At 36.2% G+C, this 27,308-nt stretch overlaps 1 protein-coding gene across 1 annotated transcript in view; it reads right to left on the reverse strand.

Moving 5' to 3' along the window:
- Positions 1-4,508: 4,508 nt before the first annotated feature.
- The window catches only part of LOC112682170, a 39,110-nt gene continuing 16,310 nt past the window's right edge, over positions 4,509-27,308 (reverse strand). The window contains exon 3 of the mRNA XM_025552690.1: positions 4,509-4,611. Coding sequence (XP_025408475.1) covers positions 4,509-4,611 — 103 coding nt within the window. The remainder of the gene's footprint in view (positions 4,612-27,308) is intronic.

Raw genomic sequence — 27,308 nt, forward strand, 5'->3', positions numbered from 1 at the left:
AAAGGCCGTACGACCGCGGCCCGTCGCCGTCCGGCACGGGTCTTTTACGCGGCGGCAGATATTATTGTTGCCCATTGTTGCCGCGCGTCCGGTCGGATCTCCGCGGCGGCCGCGTACGCGACGCGGTGCACCTACGCGCGCGCCCGCAGTGTCCCGCCCGTCCGCGGAAGTCCGTCACGTTCACCGCGAAACTCGCGCCGTACGTTCGCGCGACGCGTCCGGCCGACAACGCGCGTGCCGCCAGTTCGACGGGAAATCGTTTCCCGTAAACCGTTCCGCAGATGGCACTTCGAATGGTCGCGAGTCTCCTGTGGTAAGTCCGGTGCGCGCGCGGCACGAACGCGCGTTTCCGTCGGCGCGATGACGGCATCTCAACGCGCGATCACCTGCACAACCTCCCCCACCCCGCCCAAACACACTTTATCCGCCTTAGCTATCGGCCGAAAGCGGATTCGGCGACGAAAATGGAATCGAATATTTGTACTCGGACGTGATGTCCAACGGACAACAACCGAATGTTGACCGAATCCTTGTTTTGGTTTGAACAGCAGTGTTCCGCGTTGGCTAGATTCGCGTTCGGCCGACGGTGTGGACGCGCGCGGCGCTTTACGAACGCGGTCTCCCCGAACCGTATATCTGCGCTCCCGTAACGTTGACCGACGTACGTTCATCAACGCCGTTCGCGGTGGTCGTCGCTTGACGACGTACCCACCGCGCGGACAAGTATTCGTTTCGGTACCCGGTCTTAGGATCGGTCCCTACGGCCCGAGGGTTCCCGCCCCTACCGTATGTTTTCCTAGGGCTAGCGCGATTTCGTTGCCCGTCACCACGCCGCTTGCGACGGTTATGACACCACGTTCTCATAGCTGCCTTACAGTAATCCGATGCACGCAGTGAACGCACTGCGAACCCCCGTGCGCTTCGCTTGACGATCGCAATCCTAGTCGACCACTGGGTGCATTTGATTTGCGTAAACGGTTTTTACACGACGTACAGTCCGATTTTTTCGCGTACACGGTAAACGGATCGCATTAACTAGCACTGCACTGCGCGAAATAACGTGTACACCGCTGAATAGATTGCGTGGTGCTCGTAAACAACCCATGTCGTCTGTTGTTTTCGCGTTTTATTTATAGGCGCACTTTAAAACGATTAACTTATACGTTTTCATTGCCGATCGTACTTACAGGATCGAATTGAAACGTGACCGCGTGTAAAGTATCCCAAAGTATATATTATAGATACCGAGCCGCAGTGAACAATTGTTCTAGTAAACATAATTTGTATATTCTGACATTGTTGTACACAACGTGGTAAAACGAATCGATAAATAATTATCCGTTGGGTTTTATTCGATAGTAAACAAAACGTTTATGCTCGATAAACTATAACTGTTAACAAATGAAATTTTAAATATTTATTAAGTATTGTCTGAAATCATAAATGTAATCGGATGTTTTAGTATATCGCACAGAAAGCCACAAATTTACAATTATTTGTACTGTCGTAATGCACTCAAAATTGATATTATTTTGTCATAATGCCAACATAAACGTATTCATATTCAACGATAACGCAACTGCACATACTAAACAATATACGAGTAGTGTGATTGTGGTACTTTACATAAATTGAGAATAGTAAGACTATGCGTGCGTATGGTTGTAAAAATATGAGTAGTCACCAAAGACAGATAACAAAACAAACAATAAATTAATTCTATAGTAAATCGCTTTTAAAATATTCTACTAAAAGGTTGTAGCAAAACAAACATATTTATATTTAGTTAGTCTATATAGGTGTGCAGTTTTTTGTGCTCAATATTTAGAACTACAGTACAGTAACATCAAATTGCATAGTTTACTAAACAAACGTATACAAATTACTGCTAAACCCTAAAACTAGCTGTACTATATGCAACGTTAAATACAATTTTTCGATTTTTTTTTTAATGAATCAATGTTTGATCTAAATATTCTAATATTATCTAATATTTTATCACTTAATTTAACTGCAATTATCATGTGCAAGTAAATGTATACATATGATCTATCTTATGTTTGACATTCAATGATAACCATGAAAAGCGGAAAACATTATAACATTTACGAATTTTATAATTTCTGTACACTGAACGTAATATATTATACCTCTACTATGATATTAACACAACTATTATTTTATTTTAAATGTTAAACATGGCCGATATAATTACTGTACTAAAAATATTCACTTTAATCGCAGTCATAACATCATAATAAGCGTAAATAGAAAAACAACGCACAAACCATCACAATATGACGTCCGAGCAAAATGCAGTGTGTGTATAATAATTAGGTATTATAATATAATGTGGATAATTGGTGTAGAATTATAATATTCGACCTGTAACACACAGTAGGTAGTATTTTCGATGATTTAACTGCTTTTAATTTGTAAAAAAAAAAACCCTTTTGTTATTTTTGTCCGTGTTATTTTTCCATAGGTAGGTCTAACCAGCTATAATTACAACCAATTTAAATATTTCGGGTACGTATTATATATTATAAATATACAATAATATTTTCTATATACACTGCACCGTATACATTATTCATAGAAATATTAATGACCGAATTTCGAACCTCTTGAACTACGGTGCATTGCATGAAAACAACGAAAAAAAAAACTGTCCGACAACGTTGTTTCCGATTTTAAGGAAAAGATAATATAGTAAATAATGCGAACACGTACCATAAATATTAGAATAATTATCGTATTTTTGTTTTGAAGGGAATATGCAATTCGGGCGCAGCATGGTCATGACGATTTACGTACGTACCAAGCTACTCCATATAGATAACACAATGTCCCCCATTCGAAGAGTCTCGAATTTCGTCTGAATGTTTTTTTTTTTTTTTAAGTTATTCTTTACAACAGCTCGTATACCACTCCGCGGTATACACGTTATAATGTACGTCCATATACGTATATCCAATGTGACGTACATATATTTTAAGCATATTTTTTTCTCGCGCGTATTATTGTTTGTAAGTCGCAGCTGCCATAGTGCCATATAGGTGTGTACCATACGGATACGTACTACACAAGTTCACATCATTCTAGTGAAATGCTGAAAAAAATATCATATACACCAGTGCATGAGGGATTATATTAAATTGAACCGTGTAACATATGATTCGAACGACTCCTGTGTACATACCACATGTGACAAATATTAACATGTGCTAATTATAGTAACTAAGGATAATACGGATAATTTATGAAGTACTTTTGGAAATCGTTTCGGTGAGTTGTAGCACTTGTGAATCAAAATTATAAGCCGATCACCATTGGGATTTGAGGAAATTGTTAAAAACCATTGATATGATTTTATATTTTCATAAATTACGCGAAAATTATTTATAAAAAAAAAAAAAACTATTGTGTAGGAACATAGTGCTCATGGTACACCTAGTATAACACTATGACATACTTTAGGTACAGCAAAACGCATTTTATTATTGGATTAACACTGGTACATACAAAGGTTTTACATGATACGTTGTAGGTACTTATTTATGTGATAGTATTCATCAATTAACTTACATTTAAAACAATAACTATTTATTTTATGTGACCGTGACCTTGGATTTCCGTGACGATCTTCACAAAAACTATAACACAATCCTTTTCAACAAACTACACATATTAATATGTTATATTTTCTTTGTGTACTGGTTATATTTCATATATTTACCGACCTATCTTAGTTCAAATAATAACCCGATTTATTACTACTGTTATAATTTCTAAACATAACTCATGTTTAGTCTAATTATATTAGTACAGCAGATATTTGAATAATTAAATAAAAGTAAAGTTTTCTGTATTTGCGATAAAATGCCGTTTTAAATACTTTTAAGGTTCTCGGGGTGTGTACTTATAAATAACATTATAGCCATAATGATTTCTTACGCGACCGTACATACTTATAAAATCTGATTATTTTTCCATTTATCGGGAAGGGTACAAAAAATAAATAGCAATACACACGCCCACACACCACTGATAATTACTGAAAATTATATAACTAACCGGTTTGTGGTTCTTTGGTTTAGAATTTCTTTTGTTTTTCGGCTTAACAAAAACAGCAAGTTCGAAATTTTTATGGTACAATTACGTCAATCAAATAGATCAGCTGTGATACGGATCCAGTAGTTTATATTTTATATATTAATTACCACTCAGGAGCAATTGAAATTTAAAATGTCAGAAAAATATTTTCCAACGACAAATTGTAAACATTACAACGATTTTCAAAATGCATTATTATATCATCGGTTTTAGCGTTCTTTATTTTGTTTTCTGATGGTATTGAAAATTAAATATCCCACTTATTTGAACTTAAATACTTTTTATAATGACAAAATGACAAATCAACATTAATTTTTTACTTTCATTGATATTTTAGTAAATATTAGGTAAATATATCAACTACTTATATAATATACATAAAATATAGATCTTCAGTATTTATGACTGACGCTCGGATGTTTATTAAATTGCATATTTTTTCCATTCATCCAATTTAATGAGAACCTGAAGTATAGAAATTTGATTCGTATTCTTCTGAAACAAATAAAAAAAAAATTTATTCTGCATATTTTTGTATAATTTATGGTTTTATATTTTAAATGTATAATTTAGTACATGTTTGAACTTTTTTAAAAACAATTTTAATTGACGGGTTGATTATTTATTATTTATCTACACGTATAATTGTGATGGTCCCAAAAAAACATTTTTAAATTCGAGTTTGATCAAATTAAAAAAAACTATTATATCACAATGTGACGCTAATATTGCGAATTAGTATATGAAATACTAAAAAAATATAAAACACAAAAAAAATAACTGGTAAAATTAAATAGGTATTTGTAATTAATTTAATTAATTAATTTTTAATTAACTTTAACAATGTAGTTAAAATAAATTTTAGTCTACACATTTCGGTGTTTTATTTAGCTAAAATTTTGTTTTTCTATACATATTTTGAATGCATATTTGGTAATATTTTAGTACACAAACATTCGAGCCCTACTTGTAACTATTATAGTTGAACACTTAAATACAAATGTATAATATGTATAGTTCTAATATTATTTTGTAAATTGAAGAAAAATGAAGTTTACATTGAACTCCATTATTTACATTTACATGTTAGAAAACAAACAACATACATAAGATCCTATTCATAAATGATATAGTGATATGATAATTTATGATAAATTATATGAACAGTACATACCTAAATCAATTTTAAACAAATACAAAATTAAAATAATAATAAATTCATAATAAGTGTGTCAACGATTAGTTTAAAAAAACAAATCATCAAACATCGAATTTTTGTTTGTCAACATTTTTTCAGTTAATAAGAATGTAAAATGTTCATAGAACATTTAATTTAATAAAATATTGGACTCGGTATAGTAGTACAATATCAGTTTATCAAAAGGTTATATTTCTTAAGTCATAGCTGTGGAGAAAACTAAAATAAAAATCGGATAAGTCCACTTTAAAATAGTTTGAATGGAACGTTAAACATGATACCAGATAATTTATAATATACATTAGGTACTTAATATTTATAATTATGTATTAAATGGAACTTAAGTAATCATAAATTTCATATGATAAATATGTGTGATTGTAAAAACCGTTCGTTTTATAAATATGATATAAATAAAATAATGAAATACTCTTATCTAACTGAATAATAACTGAAATGTTGTTTTTACCATATCCAATATGTATGTACTACTTTCGTGATGTAAATAGACATAGATTATAATTATTGATCATTAGTTATTTAAAAAAATAATATTAAATAATAAATAAGTGCATGTTATTATTAATTAATACCTATTGAATTAATTATAAGTATAAAAATATTTATCAATTAAAATACATTCATGCACATTTATATTAATGTACAATAATATTTAAACGTTTTATTTGACTGTTATTGCGCGGCCGATTAAACAGAAGTAAACGTAGTATAACTCATATTTATCGTTTGTTGATTGATTATAACCGTCGAATAACACTTTTCAGCGTTCAACAATCTCGAAATAATATTTAATTCTTGTACCATAAATGTACCCACAGCAAATATTTATCCTTAATTTTCGTATATTTGATGATATTATTTTAACAATCGTAGACGATCTGAATCTGACAAATGTATAAGCTTGACCCTCTAGATATAATAACATCAAAGCATAATGTTCATACCTATACATTTATGTAAAAACCTGTTCGCAGTTGGCAGTTAAAGTAATGTACACCTATTCAACGAGCATGTAATATAAATGTGTTAATAGTTTTATGCTAGTAAAGGATATTTAATTGAATTAGCTTACTTCATAAATTAATTCAACGTTATTAACATCAACAATTTATAGTTTTTTATCGTTTACATGTTAATCGATAAATTACAAACGTACAATAGGCGTACATAGGTACAATTCGAACAATCAGTTTATTTAAACGACATTTGGACCCTATCAAAAATTGACGAGTCGTTTGATGAGTATATATATATATATATATATATATATATATATATATATAGTAAATTTATTTATTAAAAAAAAAAATGTATTTATTAAAAAAGTCATCTATTTTATATATTTCCGCGTGCATACTTATTGTAAGATAACTTACAGGTTGTACGCCTTAAAATAAAAGTTAAAAAAAAAGAAAAGAAAAATAAGTCATATTATAATAAAATAAGTCCTAACCTTATTATAATTTTCCCGATTAGGATTGTTTCGTCTGAAATATAAGAACACATCGGACTCGGTGTTGTGTTGTCACATAAACTTATAAATTTTTTAACGGCGGAACCGTGCGAAAAACTGGGCCCGTCTCGTTCACGAATGCGTCGTACATAACGTACACCGCAGTTTAAGTACGCATTCGATTATATATATATGTATATATATTCGATCGAATCGCGAACCGGGTGACTTTTCACACGCCCAAGCGCACAGGACGTGTGTACATATGGTGCACAGGTATCTCTCATGCGTAATATTCAAGGGCGTTGATAAAATAATTTATGGAGGGGGTTGGATATATTTAGGTAATAATAATTGTTATTATTATCTATTTATTTACTTGCTGGGATCTTGGCAAAGGGGAGGGTTTGAAACCGCAAAACCTCTTTTACCTACGCCACTGGTAATGTTTATTTCGCCGTGTATCGCCTATGTGGCGCAGCGCGTGTGATACAATAAGTACGGCACGTTGTTCGCAGTACGTTGAACGGCTGCAGCGAAGGCTAGACTCAAAGCCGACGAGTAGGCTCTATCCGCGGGTACATGTTGATTTCGATATTCAATAAATGTTTATTTCTTTTAATACAGATGGTAGTTTAAAAATACAATTCGACCGAAAGTCGTTAGAACACTTTTGGAGTCCGGGAATATTGTCCGGAATTGGCCAGTAAAGCTCTGAAAGTTTTAATTCCGTTTCCTACTACTTATTCTCGTGAAAAAGCCTCATTGATTCAACCTTGTTTGCGTTAAGAATAACTTACGAAACCTTGATAGTAAACGTAGGATCTGAACTGCGATTGAACCTTTCTAGTATTGAGCCCGATGTTCAAAAACTAATGCATCAAATGCCGCACTATCCATTGCATTGAGTTAATAAAGATTAGATTTTAAGGACTTTTAAAATAAAATATTAAATTTTTACGAAAAATTAACTATAAATACGTATGTTTTAGGAATTATGGCTCACTTTGATGAATCAATCGACTCAATTAAATTCACTTTAATGAGTCAATTCATCAAGTCAACTCCCAATTCTCGATAGATAAGTCAAATCATATCTTAACCGAGTCATAAATCTTATTGAATCCAATCTATTAAATCAATCAAATTTATTTAATTGTAAAATAATAACACGATTCTCAGCTGATAAGTTATCATACGACCCACCTAAATAAAGTTTTTATGAAGAATAGTCGTGTAACAAATCACGTGTGTACTGTTATCAGAAGTGCGTCGAGCGAGAGGCGTCAGATTATGAATTTACGTGCGGAGGTGAATGTGTTAAAAATCTTAAACTGTGATCGTGTTTATAATATTGATGGCCGGACTTGTTTCAAGAAACAATAGTGTAACACTGAAATTACCGATAAGATGATAATTTCATATTTAGAAGTAGTAACTCGGCTGATTCAACTCGTTTACAGGATTGGTTCAGTTGTCCCAGGACGTGGAAAAAACACATGTGTCCTTACAAGTCGACTCACTCATGATTCGCTCACAACGTTGGTACTTGATAATGCTGTATTGAATTACCGAGACACTGATTCAATTCATTCAATCCATTAAAAAAGAGTCGACTCACTTATGAATTACACGTCCCTACCATATGTATTGTAGGAAAACGCTAAACATTGCTGTGCGTAAATACGAGTATGATGTCGAGTACTTATTGTTCACATATGTTTATACTTGTTTAATCTCTACTCATTGGTTCATACATGTTATATAATATACAGTGGAACCTCGATAAGTCGAAAACCTCGATTACTCGAAAAAAAAAACTATAGATAACTCGAACATATTGTGCTCCGAATATAGACGGATAATAACGGATAGCTTTATAAACATTTGTCTAAACGTTCCGATGATTTTTTCTAATCGCGTTTATTGTGTTTATTATCGTAAGTATTAATAAATCTCGGGACACAACAATATTTTTCATTTGTAACGGTATTGCCAGTTGCGATCGATCGATTACGCGTGTGCGGTAATTTTATGTAATTGTGTTTATTATCGTATGCATTTTCTAACCTCGGCACACAACAGTATTTTTCATTTGTATCGATATTTGTACCGTGAGACACATTGACATTTTATATCCTAAAGGCTAATGTCCAATGGCCCCGCAATACCTAGCGCAGGTACTGATTTCCAGTTGTTACTTAAAAACTTTAATACATACATACATTTTAAGTCGAATTTTTTTTCTAAAACCTTGGTAACTCGAAAACCTTAATAAGTCGAAACCTCGATAAGTCGACTTATCGAGGTTCCACTGTATGTATATTTTATGAAAAACGGTAAATCGTTTACGCGTTTAAATGTTTAATCGATGTTATGTTTTATAACGACAAGAAATGATAACAGTAATCAACGTAAACATTGGCTACCGCGCGTACGGTGATCGTCTTCCGATTGCTATGCTACTCGGCCGTCCGGTTTTTGTATGCATCTGTGGCACGAATATGATTACAATGATGTTCTCGCACCGAGCGGCGTATCATCGGAGAAAAAAAATACCGAGTCCTGCGCAGTGCACACAACCCGTTTCGCGGTCGCAGCGGAAAAATGTACGCGTATGATTTAAACTGCCCGTTTTACACCCGTATCAGATTTTATCATGACTTAACACGCGCGCCCGGGACGGGGTACCGCTATTATGCATAATATTATAAGATTTATTTTAACGTACGCGCCGCACAAAATCAATTATCGTACACACAACCGTCGCCGCAGAGCGACGCGAGAGGAACACAATATAATTTACCCGGTTAGTAGTTCTCCTTGGGCCGCGAGATGACGGGAACATATTTCTTTTACAGCGACGGCCATCACGCGCGCGGTATAAAAATATTATTATTATTGTTATTATAAAAGCAATTTAAACAGGATCGCGGGAATCGTCCGGCACTGCTCGGCGACGCGCGCACGCATAACTAAAAATTTCGAGTAAGACTTTACGTACCGTATATTATTTTAACGCGCGTAAACCCCGAGCTTTGCTCTGACCTGGGCGTCAGGACCGATATCGGGTGTACAGAAAACATCAAAAATCGATTACGAATCAATATGGATACAATATTGTAGCACTCCGAAACACTTGAAAAATCTGTTTGCTTTTAAAACACTGCGTTTCACCGGTTTTCTCCTCGAACCATTAGACCTTTAACCGAAATAACAATAAACCCGCTATAATATTTCAAAACGTGATGATGAACGACGTGCAATCACGGATGTGTTATCGATATTTTCGTCGTCACCGGAGTTTTGAATTTGAAATCACTACACCCATCTATTTAGCGTCCATGCGTTTCTGTATACAACTATAAAATATAACAACAACACTGCGAAGGTATCAAATACACGTAAGAGCTTATTGATTTGAACTTATAGTCGACCAATGCTGCGACCGTACACGCTTTAACCGCGTATGCACGTGTTATATCCGTACGAATATTTTATACATTTCAGTAACCTAATCGAAAAACGTTCACGGTTTATGAGAAATGGAAAACACTTGTGCGAATATTTCGAATTCAAACTGTTACGACTATATTCTTATCCGCGTACGTTCATATTATGTATATTTGCTAAAAGTTTCAACCACGACCGGTGTAGGACTCTCGCAGTGTCCGTCGTCGGTCACGTTCCCTTTGTGCATAAGACATTGTGTGCGTCTGCACGCAGTGTCTATACCGTTGTAACCGCACTTTAAATACGTTGTGGCGCAATAAGATATTAATGCGTGTGTTATTTATACAATGGGTACTTGCAGATATAGTTTGTATACGTATTACGTATGCGTAGGTAAAATAAATGTACTTGGCCGAGTACAACACCTATGGCGCATTGAAATCGCGTGCGGCACTCTATTATATATTTTATATTAGGTCGTAAAACCAGCTATTATGTACGGTATTGTGTTTCGTCGCGGACATTTTATGCGTACAGTTGTATGCGTGAAAAACGCGGTGACACCGAAGGGTAGGTGTAAATACGCGTTGTACAACGTGCGCGGCAATATTCGCTTATAATTATATTACTGTATATATTTGGAATGTGTTTGCTTAATCGAGTTTTAATACTATAATAAAACACGGACAATAAACGCGCGAACCTAGTGTTACGAAACGAAATTAAAAAATCGAAATGCGCCAGAGCACGTATTGAACGTACACAGGCACTGTATAGTGAAAATCATAATATTTTTAATACGAAACCGATCGTATTTTACAAATATAATAATATTCCGAGCTAATGTAACGTGGTCGGGGGTGACCAGGAAATTGGTTTCTTCGTCTTTTTGAACATATTCTACCGTAGCTCAGGAGCCTAAAAGGAAAGGGATCTTGATATTATGAATAAATGCAGGTTCGTTCAGAATCTCTGAACTTCGGATAATTAATAAAATGGTTTAATAAATAAAATAACTTTATTAATTTTAATAAATAACGAGCATGGATTTCTACATCAAAGCAATACGGAGTTCTGCACTCCTACACACCGACGATGGTCGCTGTGGTGGAAATGTGCCGTTTTATACATATCCTCAATTAGCCGTCGGATTTGCAATAGTGATTTATGCTCTAGTTGGAACGTTGTGTCTACTCAGCTAATATGTTATACATATTTTATGTTTAGACTAATAACTATGTAATAATAGTGACACTGAGCTTTTATTTATGTATTTATTTATTATTTCTATATGTATACGGTTTGTGTATTTATTAATATATTATTAGTGTTTCACGAGTTTCTAATACAGTACCATCGGTAAAAAATAAAAAGCGCCGTGCTAAGCTGTACAAATGAAGAAAGATCAAATAAAACAAACTATAAAATTACTACGTCCAACTGGGAATATTAGTAGTACATAATTACTTATATTTATTTTTAATTTAATGTTGTTGCGTTTTAATAAACGTAACAGACCTGTTAATGGTCTCGAAGAAAAACATTGAATATTAATACAGTTTATTTTTATTTTTCGAGAGATTTATAGGTTATATCAGCGGTTCTCAAACTTTTTGAGTTCGCGACCCCCCTATAATATTACCAATATGTCTAACGACCCTTTAGTAATGTAAGCATTGAAAAAATTTTACAAACTGTTATTATTATATTTATTTGTGTATATATTTTACAAAAAAAAATTATATTATAAAAGCCGGTTGACGTTAATTAATGGAAAGAAAAAATAAAAATTATGTAAATTTTAATATTTTGTTAATTTAATGACTCTTTTGCTGTTGTTGATTTGATATAATTTTTTTTTCACATGATGTGACCCTAAAAAAATTGTTGGCGACCCCCGGTTGAGAACCGCTGGGTTAGATAACGCTTTTTATTGAACGTTATTTTGTGTGATTACTCTTAGTAAGACATTGCTCCCACAGCGAGTTACACCTTGAAGGATTTGAACAATCACAATCATTTTTCTTGGCCATACCGAGTAATTCAGCTAGTATATAAATATGTATAGAATGTACACACATTTATACTACACATAATACGTATACTGTACACGTATACCTACGCATTGTGTAATGTAACTTAAAACGGACAACCGAAAGAGGACAAATGCAAATACGATCTACTTATACGGTATAGTATACGTATCCCGTTCGTGTATTGGTATTAGTTCGTGTATTACCACAGATCATATGAATACAGATGGTGCACTCCCTATGCTACGGTGTAAATTCACCGATAAGATTTGAACACTTTTAAAGAGCGTGACTACAAGCAGAAAAATAAATTTTTTTTTACAATAATTTATAATTTCTGAACGAGCATCACTGACTTTTGTTGCGGTTCCACGAAATGCCAGCCAAAATTATAAGTGAATTTTCCGAGCAAATAATATGGCTCGTTATTATGGTAAAATGTTCGGCGCAATCATGTATTTCTTGAATGTGGTCACATTGATCACGGAAGTTGGTCACGCTCCATAAAAGTGTCCGCGATTTGTTTTTACTCTTTGAGAAATCGCCAAAGTGCACCATCAACTGTATTCATATAATCAGTGGTATTTCTATGTATACATGTACTGTGCGTACATGATCGTGCGCTAGAAAACTTAATGTGTATCGTTTGTACGCCGAGGGTCATAAAAATATGTTATCTTTTCGACAAAACAACGACCGTCGCACACGACGGACACGAACATATCGTGTGTCTCCCCGGCTGCAGGGCAGTGATATTTATGCACGCCCATGTGGATTTTAACGTTTACACGATTTTCCGCAATATTTTAATGCGGTTGTCCATACGACCGACCGTGTGCGCAGTGCATTTATCTAGACCGTTGTTCTCTTAACGGTCGCGGGCTGTATACCTTTACCGGTGCGTATACGTAAGTGCCTGTACATAAGTTACGTGCTAAGTTTATGTATTCAATTGCATTTATTCGTGGGACACGCGGACGACAATACTCACGGTAAAACGTTGGGTCTGTGGATGATGAGTATAAACGCGCCGACGACTTCGGGACTTTTGTCGTACGCAAACGTGGAAAGTGGCCGACTCTGCTGCAGCAGCGCACGTCCAATTGTGTCGGTCGTCGTACCTATACGTGTACACAAATACGGACGGAATTCTCGCCGTACCTATAGGTACGCCGTCGCGGCCAGCGCCCAAGAGGATATGCGGCTCGGCCTCGGACGTAAGGAGAAAGACAATGGGCGAGACCGTGTGTAGTAAAAAAAAAAAAAAAAAAACACTGAACCGCGATGCGCGCGCATGGATCTTTTACGCGTTCGCCGGTAATTCCGTTTACGACCGGGTCTGTTACCACCATGTTGCGCGCGTGCACGGTTATTTTTTTATTTTTTACAAACGCGTTTGCCGTGAAAAAATCCGCGAACGGGTACGGTTTGCCCGTAGAACCGAACGCGATTCGTATAGAAACACGTGCGTAGGTGTGTGCCTACGCGCGTTTTCATTTCGTCTACAGCAAAACGTTTACGGGTACGTTTTTACGTACATTTTTTTTATTTTTTGGGTTCCTTTTTTTACGGGTACCGCACGAAACGCGTTCGACTGCACGCGCGTACCCGTTCCGTGCAACGCGTCCCGGTGGCGAGTGACGGACCGGCGCCGTACGAGAGCAGTGGCGTACCTGGGGGGGGGGGGGTGGGCAACAGGGGTACTCCCCTTCCCCGAGAAGTTTTTTGATACCATAATGCGAATTAATTGTCCAGCTTAAATAATGTAAATTATAAATATTTTTAATTTTCACTAATTTTAATCGTGTTTGATATCCCTTATCAATGTAATATAAAATATCAATATTCGACCGAATTGGGATTAAGAGTGATCAACATGAGTTTTAAGTACTTAGTACCTAATAATTTATAATAAAGTTTCAGATTATATTTTAACCATAAAAAACTGTGCAATTAATTTATACCAACCCAAAAAAAAAAAAAAAAATGTTTCACAGGTACGCCACTGCACGAGAGTATGCCAAACATAACAATGATAAAAACTCTTAAAAACCCTTTGACGGGGAATGGTCTCTTTTTAACAAAAACCGAACATTCCACGCGCTTTTCAGCGTCAGTTTCGCAATAATCTTAATATCGAATCGAACCAACGTTACGACGTTTAACACAATGTGTACACGTATTTTTTCTCCGTAAACACATAAAACGTATAGGTGTGCGCGCGCGACTTATCTCACCGTCAGCGATTTTATCGGCTTTGTATGCTGCGCGTGATATTTATTCTGTACAATAATATATTCTCCGCGAAGTGCTCCGCAGTGCTTACGTACCGATACAGCGAGATAAAAATGTATTCGTGCCCGGGTACTGCAGTGAACCGTTTCGTTATCGTTTAAATTATACGTTTTTTATTTATAATATCCTGTCCGGTCGAGCAAACAACGATTATCAATTAAAATCGAACGCGTTCCTGAGTAATGTACAGGTATAAGGTTTTATATACGCATCATTATCTCCGACTTGAATTATCTTACGGTGCATAGTTTATGCCCTCGTCTGCTCTGTCACGCTGCTATTCCTATGGTCATATTATTATCGTGTCACCGCTTCCGCGTACATTGTTGTTCGCTTTGCGCACATTTTCGACCGATTATTGAATCGGTATTATATATTTAGATAACCCGTAATTACAGTAAACGAGTTTTTTCGTTTGAATTGATTTTTTTATTTTTTTCATAGCTAGAACAGAAAAACGTAACGATTTTGAACTGGAATACACATAAGAGCCAATAAAAATTCAAGATGTCTTAGGTAATTACATCGATTTTTTTTATTATTTCTTATTTTTTTTATTTATAAATTTAGACAATTTTTTTTCGTACATAATCTATATTCTCCTAATTAACAGAATAGGGTTATCAATGTTCTATTAATCACTATATTAATGTATGTTTTTTATACATATTAATAGTTAAATCTTAAACAAAAACTACCGTTTCGTTACTAAATATATTGTTCGTGAAAAACATAAATATTTCAATTATTTATCAATCCATATTATATTGATATGCGTTCATCAATATTACTACCTAATATTATATGGGTGCACATATTTCGATTGGATTCGAGTCTAAACGTAACAAAGTTTATATTTTTTACCCCGAAGATGTTGTACTTAATATAATACCTATAAAAATAATATGATGTTTGTATTGTACTGCATTGAATTAAACGTTAATGATCACTGAATTACGAATTTCATCGGCTGACCATGAATTTCATCGGGGCGCGATGCAATGACAAAATTAGTAGCCAAAAGGAACAAAATAATATTACATGGGTTTCATCATAATATGTGAGTGTGCATATCATTTTGCCGGAGGAGGCGCTATATTTCATTCGTTGAAATTTACATTTTACATTGACGACCGATTATTCTTGCGTATCGATCGTTTTTTTATACTATATATTATTTATTATACGTCTGTGTGCGGTCTTATGATTGTATTATGTATTATTGTGATCCGGTTAAATTGGGTGCGAATGTAAAACGCCGGTCGACGGGCTTTTGTGTGATAGTATCTTCCATGTATTTAATTAACAAATATTCGGTACTGCCCACTGGATAGAATACGAAATTAAATACAATTCAAGCCTCCGTTGCAAATCATAGATATAATACCTATATGGTCTACAATTCTACGCATAATCTTCTATCTTTAAACTATGATCGAGTTATTACATCTGACTGCCGACAAGTTTTATTATTGATCGTCTAGCCGTAGGGGAACGGCGTGGCGTACATATATACGCATACCACATACGAGTGATATATTACACGTTACCGATGAATAATTTTCATATGTTTTATCGATATATTAATTTTATTAATTTATTTTTTTAATTTCGCTACCGCTTTGCCTAATCGATTCCGATTGACCGCACTATTCGGTTATTAATGGAAGTACAACCGTGAGAATATTATTATTAATATATTATTATTACTATTATTATTATGCACGAATAAACGGCAGGCGCAGTACTTGCAGTGTATTTGACCTCATGCGTCGTGCTATCAGATGGATTATAACACGTACCCCAAGGCCGGACAAAATTTTTTGCCGCCCACAGGCCGTATATGATATTCTTTCCACGTGTTTTTTAACACGTCCGCGTACAGGTCCACGGTCTTGTAATTTCGGTCCCCTCTCTGCAACACACCACTTATAATTTCATTTTTTTTTCTCTTTTTCTACACGAATTTCTCTGTACACGGATATAAAGCCTCTCGATTACTATAACGTGTTCATAGTGTTGTGGAGTTTGTTTTTAACTCGCGCTCCTTCAGTTGAAATACCACAAAATAGTTTCCAGTTGGAAAGTATTTGGTTACAAATAGGCTATCATACCTGTCCGGAAAAACGTCACGTTTATATTTTTCCGTCCCATAAGCCCTAGCCATAGTCTTCGACACCCAGAACTGCAACAGACGTAATCTTAATAATAAAAATACGTAATAGGTCTTTTATAATTGTAAGTATTTTCTAGGTAATCGTATTTTTTTTATTAAATATTATTCTAAAAGTCGAGGACAATAAGTTGAACCATATACTCTACTTTCTCCCGTCACCGGTTACCATTCATACACACATACACACACACACGCGCGCGCGCGCTATTACGGATAGCCGCGTGCACGCACACATATAAATGTAATCACCTTACGCAAACAGTAGCGCACGCGTTAACAAATGCTATTGAGTAATACAATTAAAAGCGTAATTATATACGGCGAACACCGATTATTATAAGTATTATTATTATTATTATTATAAGTATTTTTATTATTACAACTATTGTTGTTGCTATTATCCGATGTTCATAACATGTACACGTTCTACGTATATTTAGCTCGAGTTATTATGACTCGTAGTTGACCGCTGTCATGCATGTTACGTACAATCCATAAACATTTCAAGAAGACGTCGAACACTATATCTCACTTTAGTTTGAAACTATTTTCGTTTGAACGTAAACGTATATTATTTGTAATTAATGTATTATAAATTAGTCATGGACATCGATTTATCGTGTTAAATATGCATGTACACGTTTTGTGCTCGCAGTATAAATAGTTTTGCATTTTTTAACGGCCCCGCGCGTGCCGGCATTATTCACACATGTACGTATGTGCACGTTACTATTATAGTATTTTGTGCTCATCAACCGCACCGTGTAATTTATATTGCTGAATAAGTTACCGTACGCATAAAATAGCTCGTCACAATGTATAATAATGCCGTCGTCGACTGATCCGATGGTAAAAACGTCTTCCCACCGGGTGGAATATTTTAATCGGTCTTATATCCGAAAACCAATATGATCGGATTCGATTAACGACCAACGGATCATGTGTAGGTATTAAGTATTCAAAGTTGGATTCGTCCGGCGTCGCGGCCGATGAAAACGAACCACCTGCTCTGTGCTGATGCGAGAATGTTCAGTGCAAACCGAGCTCATCGCTCTCCAAAGCATACGCAATTAAACCTTTTCGGTGCTTAACAACACTACCGCGGTGTAGGTATACTTATCGCATATTATTATTATTATATAAACCGTAAACGCATATTTAAACGTACACGAATCCTATACGTAATGTCTTTCCCGTGTTCGAGAAAACGTGTTTTTATAAAAAATATAAAAAATAAAATCAAAAAATAGTCCTTTATATTCGCACCGGCACTCGTAGTCCCCCAGTCGAGTACTAATTCTTACGTCGTGTTTCAGATATAAAAATACGAAATACCAGCTGTACGGTACAGCTTCGTCCAGTGACGGGCGTCCATATCGAGCTTGTGCCGTGTACGATTTCCGTTTGAAATACTACACGCGAGTGTAATTGGTCGAAACGCGCTGTACGCATGTGATGTGCACGGTATCCGGCTAACGAGAAGAAAACCGTACGGGAACCCCACACAGAGGTCAGTAGAAATCGTGTATATAACACGCGGCGTGCAGTACGCATTATACGTATTATATTGTACGCGCGGCTTTAACATGGTAAGAAATCGTTCCGAAAATACCCAAAACAGTATAAATCAACCGGAGGGTCTCCCATTTGTCACGTGCGGCCATTGTCCTGCGCCGAGGTCTTCTCGGTTCCAATCTGTGAACGAGAATAGAAAGAGAGAAAAAAAAAAAAAAAAGAAAGAAAGAAAAAACTTTAATACACACACGCGGCCGCGTACACCACGTATCTTTCTTACCCGATACGTACAATGGTCCCGGGCGCTCAATTAACCGAATGTCTCGGCTTTCGAACATAAATAAGCCACGAAATCTCCCACAGTTTGTTAAGCCGCAGCAATATAATATGTATTATGCGTATAAAATACCGCGCACGGGTTTCGATGCACGCGTTGTGCGCGCTACAAGAACCGCAGCCGATTCCTGTTTCCACACGACCATGTTCGTATATTATAATCTACCGCGGTCCATCGAAAACTAAAAGTATATTTCTCTCTCTCTCTCTCTCTCTCTCCCAATAAACCTGGTGTTCGCGGTACATTATATACCGATTTCGGTGGTTACCCGTAGTAGATATTCGGTTTTATTCGGCCACGCACACTGCCCTTCGAAATTGATTGGATCGTATCAATAATTATATAGCTATTAAAAAAATGTTCGTGGCCCGCCGCGGCGTCCAGCAATTCGCCCGCTGGGCGGTTACCATTCTGTCCAAAAATTCCCCCTATAATAATCATAATTGTAGTTTCTTTTCTCGTTTTATATTACATTCTGTGCGTATAATATTTTTCGCTCCTAATCGTGAACTCGGACGTTGTAGTAACACAGCGGATTGTAGAAAGGAATATTGTTAACGAAATCGTTCGTGTTGTTGTGTAAACATCCCTGGAATAATTATTTTGACAAAAATTCGATCTCGCCAGCGTTATTAGCTGTTACACGTACACGCGTATGCGCCGTGTCGATGTGCGCCTCGGGCTACGAAACTCGAGATAAATATACGGTATGTAAATCGCGTTACACGTACTTATAAAGGTATTTTATGCGTAAGTGAACGAAACCTACCGGCTAGGATGTCGTAGTATACACACAAACGATTTGTAGAAAACTCATTACTCCGCGGAGGAAATTAAGAAAATGATATATATTATCAACGGTAAACTGCGTAGTATAATTACATAACCGCACAAAATAATTGACCGGGCCATGTAACGTACACGTAATACATAAAATACGTTGAATGGTCCTTGAACAATAAATTTATATTGTTTTCCGGTCAACGTATCACCGTGGTCATACGTTGCAACCAGGCGTACGTCCAATTATATTCGAGTAAAGTTCAACGCAAATTAATAATTTATGCATGTAATAACGTATTGTTAAGACGATCTATTGGACTTGGAACATTTTCAAACGGTACGGCAGAACGGCGGGCAATCACAATTAATATACCGGGTTAGGTTAACATAACGCGTTGCGAAGACTTATTCGTGCGTGATCCGAAAACGTACGTACGCGTTATTCATATCGTTTAAAACTTCGAAGGATCGCGATTTATATATATTTATTTTATTTATATTTTATAAATTTATCAATCGACATAGATGAGAATCATGATGATTTAAAACTCTCTGTTTTTGTGGGAATGAATATAATTGTAATGACAGCATGTGTCATAAAATATACATGGTTTCTAGTATAAGATATCTGGGCTTAATTTTTGATAAGAATATGAGATGGTATCGTTTAACTTTTTTAAATCAAGGAATTTCCTGCCTGTGAAAGTTATGCGTATAATTTATTTATCATTATTCCAGGCAATATCTCACTATGATCTGTTGGTATGGGGAGGTTTAAATGAAAACGCGGTTAGACCACTAATTTTATTTCAAAGAAAAATTGTCAGAATCTGTTCAGGTAGAAATGATTTATTAGATTCAACTGGTGAAAATGTTAAGCTGTTGAATGTGTTACCAATCGAGATTGTATATAAAAAGGTATATAAAATTGTATATAAAAATCTATTATATGTTATAATAAAAAATTATGAAAATTTTTATACAAGGAAAAAAAGGGAATTCGTTGATTATTCAGGTCGTAATTATTATAATTCAATGGCATTACATGTAAAGAAACTTATTTAATATTCAATTGGGAATCTTAGAATCACGTGCACTAAAAAACAACTTAACCCGTGGTTATTTTCGCTAATAGTTAAAAAAAAAATTAAATTTATTATTATAATAGTTTAAAATATCGAATAAGTTTTTGAAGTATTTCGAATGTTACTCGTGTAATTTATTACGTTACTCTATCTTTTATTTTCGCGTTATTTGGAATTACGTTTACTGTATGCGATTTTGTGTATTATCATTTAATGTAACTCTCCACAAGCATTGCGCTTACCGGAGGTAGATACATAATCGTAAACATTTTAAAAAATATTTAAATCATCTTATTCATATTTCACAATGAAATTTGTTAGTAAAAAAAAAAAAAAAAACAAAAATATTTAATGCCGGTCAAAAGCACCGCGTCGTACGGACATTCCGTACACGGGAAACGGTCTCGAGACTTCGGGAAGCGCACGACGATCGCGGTGCGTCTCGCGGAACCGGCTGTATACCAGTATAAACTGTTGCCGCGCGCGCGCGCTGTAAACACTTCTAGCGGGTCCGCGTAATATATCACACGACGGTGCACCTAAACCTAAATCGTCACACGGACAACGTACGCGTACGACGCCGTCGCGCGGACGCGAAAAGTGGTGTTCGACGAACAGATCGATTTATCGTTGTGCACGCGCGCTTGCAGTGTTTGAATTATAAGTAACGTTGCGTACGTAAATCGTGCGGTTGGTTTACGAGAGAAGTTTGTTAGCGACGACAAAATGCACTCCGGACGAGAGGAACGAGTACGACACATAATGTATACAACGAGCCGGGCTCGAAATCGACACGGGGACTTCTGCCTAACGTCAGCAATTGATATCGCGCACTCGAGACGGGACACTAAACAATAAACGGCCGTCAAGTGGCCCGTGCGTCGGCTCGACGTTCCGAACCCGAAATTTTACGCGCGTGTAATCGCGACGCGTAACGTTTTCCCCGGCGCGAGAATTCGGGACGCGCGTATCACGCGTACTCGACCGAGGGGCCGTGTTCGTGTCGGCGGGGGAGACGAGACTAATTTTTTTTCCATACGAACTTAAAAATGATTTACAGTTCCTACTACCTGCGTGTAGCTCGTGTCCCTGTCGTAATGATAACATATCATAACGATATGATGCATTAATTCATGTCATATTGATTGAGTGTTCTCGAACATTTGTACATTACATTTTTTAAATAAACCAATGTATTGTATTCGAAAAAATACGAGCCGTGGGGGGGGGGGCGAATGCCCCTTTCTTTCCCCCTCCCCTCCTCAAATACGCCCATGTACTTTAGCCGATTACTACTGCGTCGCGTAAGGCTTTAACGTCTCGGACCTGAAAATAAGTCAAACAACGAAAACGAAAATAATCGAGTTATCACTTCTAGAAAGAAAAAAAATCCACACGTTTCGCGGCGATCGAAAAAATATTTTGCGTAGTAACTTTGATTGCCCGCGTTATAGTTATTATTATTTTTTTTTTTTTAACCAACGGTAGTAACAACTTATCAAAACAAAATAATCGAACGTTGTAATGTCAAACACTCTTATAAAACTGGGTCCATGTACAACGTGGCGACGACATTAAAATATTCATAAGCCAATGTGAATCGAAATCGATATGTATATAAAACGCGTTTCGTAGTAGGTACTTCATAAAAGCGTTCTGTCGACGAACTCTATTCTACGTTTTATTTTGTTTCCACGCTACATTCGTGTTATTATAATTTTATCTCCGAGCGGTTCAATGGCATGTAAGCCGTTGTCGTTTAACAAGTCAAATGTATAAACGGTAAACATCATAAAAACCGGAGTTATCAACGTGTATTACTCACGCGTTACTAAATAAACGAGTACGTAACCGAGATAAAGAGATTAATGTGTAATGTTTTGGTCGTCATAAGAAAAATCCTATTTTTATATTATTTTTTTAATTTTAATTTCCAACGTCCGAGTTCAAAACATCGAAATCGCACTAATGCTTATATAATACGGCACAGCCGGAGACTGTATAATTTAGTGATTATAAAATGATAAGCCAGAGGTCTAGCGCGTAATACGTGGCAGCGCACCTATAATACGTTGCGAGTTTTGGCGCGAATGCGTCACACGAACACAATGCGATAGGTACAACACATAATCGTGTAGTACGCAAAAACAATATTAATAACTACAAAATTGAAATTAACGACGAATTTAAGGAAAATACAGATAAATAAGATAATATTTTATTTTAAACGGAATGCACACGACTGCAAACAGCGGTTCAAACTTCGATGTCAAATAATAATAATATCGTAACTCGTCACCACGTCTATATAATATTTCCATACTGTGAAAAGAGAATTAGGGAGTTTGATCCCGTAAATTTCCCTACCGATGTTAATGGCCCTGAGTCTATTTATATTATTTTTACATATCGAAAATTTATTTATTTATAAAATAAATAGGTACAACATATGTTTTACGTTTATATAGATATTATTCAGAAAAGTTAAATAACGAAGTGCAAATATACAATATTGCGTATCAAATACCTGAAAATTTAATATTTATTTTTAAATCTATATAAACCATAAGTTTAATTAAAATCATGAATATTTTGTGAATATTAATAGTTAAGAATTAAATAAATATTTAAACTCACAAATTGAATAAAAGTTAATATATTAAGTTTATTTTAATAACTATTACCATTGAAAATCAAATGTAAATATTAAAATATTTAATAAATATTGTGAAATATTTTATTTTTAAAATAAAATAACTATATATTTATTCAATAAAGTATTAACTCTTTTAATTTTAAATATTTTAACTCTAATCAAAATTAAATATTTATACAATCGTTTTGATTAACAAATGCTGTGTGGGATCGTATACAAATCGTATCTATTACCAAATAGTGTACCAACACACATACATTCTTGTCTGAATACTCATTGATAATCTTCTATTCGTATTGCTTAACCGTCCGGGCGATGTACATCGATTCGAAACAACGGCACGCGTGTACTTATTATATACCAAATTACATATCGTTCAGCGGTCGCTTTCGCCCGTTCAAATTGAAAACGATAACGAACAATCTCTTCGTTTTCGTTGCGTGCATAATTAGCATCAACTATAATCCACGCACTTATTCCTGCATTTTCTGTTAATACAGATATAGATTTATAAATGTATACCTACCCCGTGAACGAGTACCTCAAGTACACGCGTACTTATGTGTTTTTACTGATTGTAGTGCACGTATGCACAAACAGAGAGCGGCAAATAGCAACATTCGTGCGCCCTTTTGTATTGTATTGTTGTATGTTATACGTAAATTTTACGTACAGTACACACGTCAGTCAACACCGAAATAATGTGTAAAATATATAAATTTATAGCATCCTTAAATATGCCGCAGACACGTAACGAACATATTTAATAAATGTGTGTGTGTGTGATGAGTTTCATACAGGATTATTACGTATACCTAACCACCCGGGTATACAGGAGCGCCGATTCAGTCGTATTCTTGACGTTTATGTACGTGTATTTATTATCCTTATGGGTATGTCATGAACTGAAAAATAACTTTCTGAACAACTCCTGAACGATAATTCTCAACGCGTACGAAACGATTAAAAAAAAAATTGTACATTTGTATATACACCCTCTTATTACTCTTTAAAATCTACTTATCTAATAATATGTATGTTATGCTTACACAAACACGGTAAATCATCGGAAAATTTTATTAAAAATTTAAATGAAACTTAAAACGAGTTCAGTACCTACTCTACTTGTAGGTACTAGTATTCACGTTTCGAATGTATATGTACTTAAAGAGCATTTTTTTTAAGTACCGTCGTCTATATGAATATTGCATGTGTATTTACTTGAAGCAAATAATTAATGCAAAGAGATTGAACCTATTTTAAAATTATCTATCACTCGCAGTGATGTTTGCGCATACATGAAAATAGTAAGCATTTATTGTACCTACAAAAAAAAAAAATAAAAATATTGGGGATAAACGTTTACCGAAATTTTTATGAATGTAGATCTAAATTTTAATTACGAAAATCTACGTATGTATGTATATTGTACACTCATGTTTTGTGTTCATGTATGCTTCTTTTAAAAATCAATCCACCAATAAACAATGTAGCCACACATATTAAATATACATACGTGCTTGCAGTATGTCCACCGGATCCGAATGTAGACCGTAAAAATATTTATTTTTTTCGTAGTTAACCTAACCTATTATAATAAATAATAGTCACTAGAATGTATAGAATATTATAATTATATTTCTATAACTTTTTCAGTTTTAACATTATATCATTGAGGCGGTCCCTTCTTCCTTTCAACAAGCGCTCTGGGCGAAGGCCTCGGTCACCCATCCCTAAGGCTAGTCCTGTATATATATTATAAATTTTAATTTAGTAAATTATTTTTATATGATTTTATAAATAACCATCTTTTACATACGTGCTCTTACATGATTCGATGACCAATTAAATCTGTGTATAGTATATAAGTACGAACATGTACGATAAAAATCCATCTTTGTAAAGTTATTATATATAATAAGTATAAAAATGTATGCGGACTTATGAATAATGAACTATTAAATTATTAATTAAATATTAAACGTGGACAGTTCAAATATTTTATCGTGGGCAAGTTAATTTGCTAGAACGGTTATTGAACTATTAGTGAAAGAATTCGTTCTTAGATGTTATTAGATATTCCTCGAACGTGCACCATGGTTATTCATTTAGATAAATGCTGAACAATATTGTTTTATAAAAATTTGCGATTTTTACGAACTCGAATTTATTACGACTGTAAAATTATGGATATTTTTCTCGATTAAAAACGTTAGCGTACACACAAACAATAACCCGTTCAGAGCAAACACGTAATAAATTATGGTCTAACACGGAATATATGTACATTCGATAGTATATACTATATAAGGTGCATGATATTAAAGCGGTTTCGGTTCGCTACAGAGAAACATAAAACGTAAAATAAAACGAATCGATAGCGTAGAATGAGGAAAAAATTGTCAACATACTATTTACGTTGAAAAGTACAATCAATGTGGGTAGTAATCCGTTTGTTAACAACCGCACGATAAACGACGAGTTAAACCGAATTCATTTGGATACAAAAGAATCTACTCCGCAGTCGAACACGACGCATACGGTCATTATGGCCTCGAGCAAACAACGAATTTTTTTCAGATATTCGTAGCTAAACACCTAAAGGATCGTTCGAATCGATTAACTGTTTGCCGCACACGTTACACGTATGTTTGCGATCAGCGCGCTCAGACGTGTTTCGAAGAGGAGTCGAGAGGATTAGTCCGCGGAGTACATCGGTCCAACGTTTTCTCGTTGTTACGAGTATTTAAACGGGCGCGTCATATGAACACACGGCAATGTTAGCAAAAGTTATATTGAAAATCTCGAGCATAAACCCGTCGAAAAGACTTCTTGTTCTAACCGGACAGTTCTGTGATGTAATGTACGACGATACCTGACCCACGCGATCGGATTCGGATCCCGACATAACGCGAACAAAACGCACGCGTTCGCGACGACCGGATCGGTCGCCGAGATGTTACGCGAAACAGGGCACGTGTCAGCCCTGTCCGGTCGTAGGATTCGGCGGCACGTGGTGGTCGGACGAGGGCGCGTTGCCGCGGAAAACGTCTCGCCGTCCGGCACGAAAGCCGTATCGTGGCGGAACGAAAGGGTTTACCGAGTGGAAGAAGAATTGAGCAATAGAAAGGGAAAATAACGTGTCGCCATGTTGCGATTGTCCGGACCGCGTTCGCAGCAGTCGTGCGGGCGCAGGAGCGCGGTGAGGACGCGGACGCGATAAAAGATGGAAACGAGTACACGCGGTGCGCGCACACGTATACGCGACATATTGTACGCACGTCCGAGCGCGTGTCCTAATGGCAGTCGTCCGAGGGTGTAGCCCGCAAGTACGTGCATGGAAAAAAACGATGACCGGGGTAGGGGGGGGAAGGACGAACGCGTGCGGAACGATGGGAAAGAGAGAGCGGACGCGAATGGCGTGCAGCGACGCGGTGTACTCGTGTGCGTGCGTGTGCGCGTGTGTACGGACGGCGGCGTGTTAACTCTCCAGTTTTTTCGTTTTTTTCTACCCTCTCCCGCCCGGATCGATTGCTCGACCCCGGAGCCGTGCCCGCGACGCGACACCGTAATTATAATATTATTGTTGTTTTCCGCTGCCAATCCGGGTTCTCGGTCACACGCGTATCCTTTGCGGTCGGTGGGCAGGACAGTTGCGTTCTTCTCGCACTCGTTGAGCTCAACCGCGAGAAGTTCGCGACCGCATGGACCGGTTTTACGTCGGTTGCGAACTTGTCGGTCCGTCCGGTGGAGGTACACACCTAGCCAAGATATTGCGTCCTGCGACGTGTTTTCTGTTCAACTCATTTTATTTTTCTTTCCTCTCATCGGTCCGCAGAGAAAACGCGAAATCGTCGATGGACTCGCGATTCTCCATGCGCGTAGGTCGTGTACGGCCGTGGGTCCAACGAACACTGTTGGTTTGATTTTATTCGCTCTGCGTGCCCATCTAACCTTGATTTTGACTTTTGGCTAAAACAATTCACCGAAACATTCACTAAAACGGTGCTTTCTTTATCGTTGCGTTTAAAATCGTCGTTTGGCGAATTTGAACGGCGGGCGCATATCGTTCGTCTACGATCGTAATAAAGGTTTCGAATAGGAGTATCGAATAGCGACTGCAACGCGAAGAATTCCAGAATATATAATTTTTTTAACGTGTCGATAAGAGGAATCGAAGAAAAAAT

The sequence above is a fragment of the Sipha flava genome, unplaced genomic scaffold (genome assembly GCF_003268045.1).
Source record: "Sipha flava isolate LNK unplaced genomic scaffold, YSA_version1 1_pilon_pilon, whole genome shotgun sequence".
NCBI lineage: Eukaryota > Metazoa > Arthropoda > Insecta > Hemiptera > Aphididae > Sipha > Sipha flava.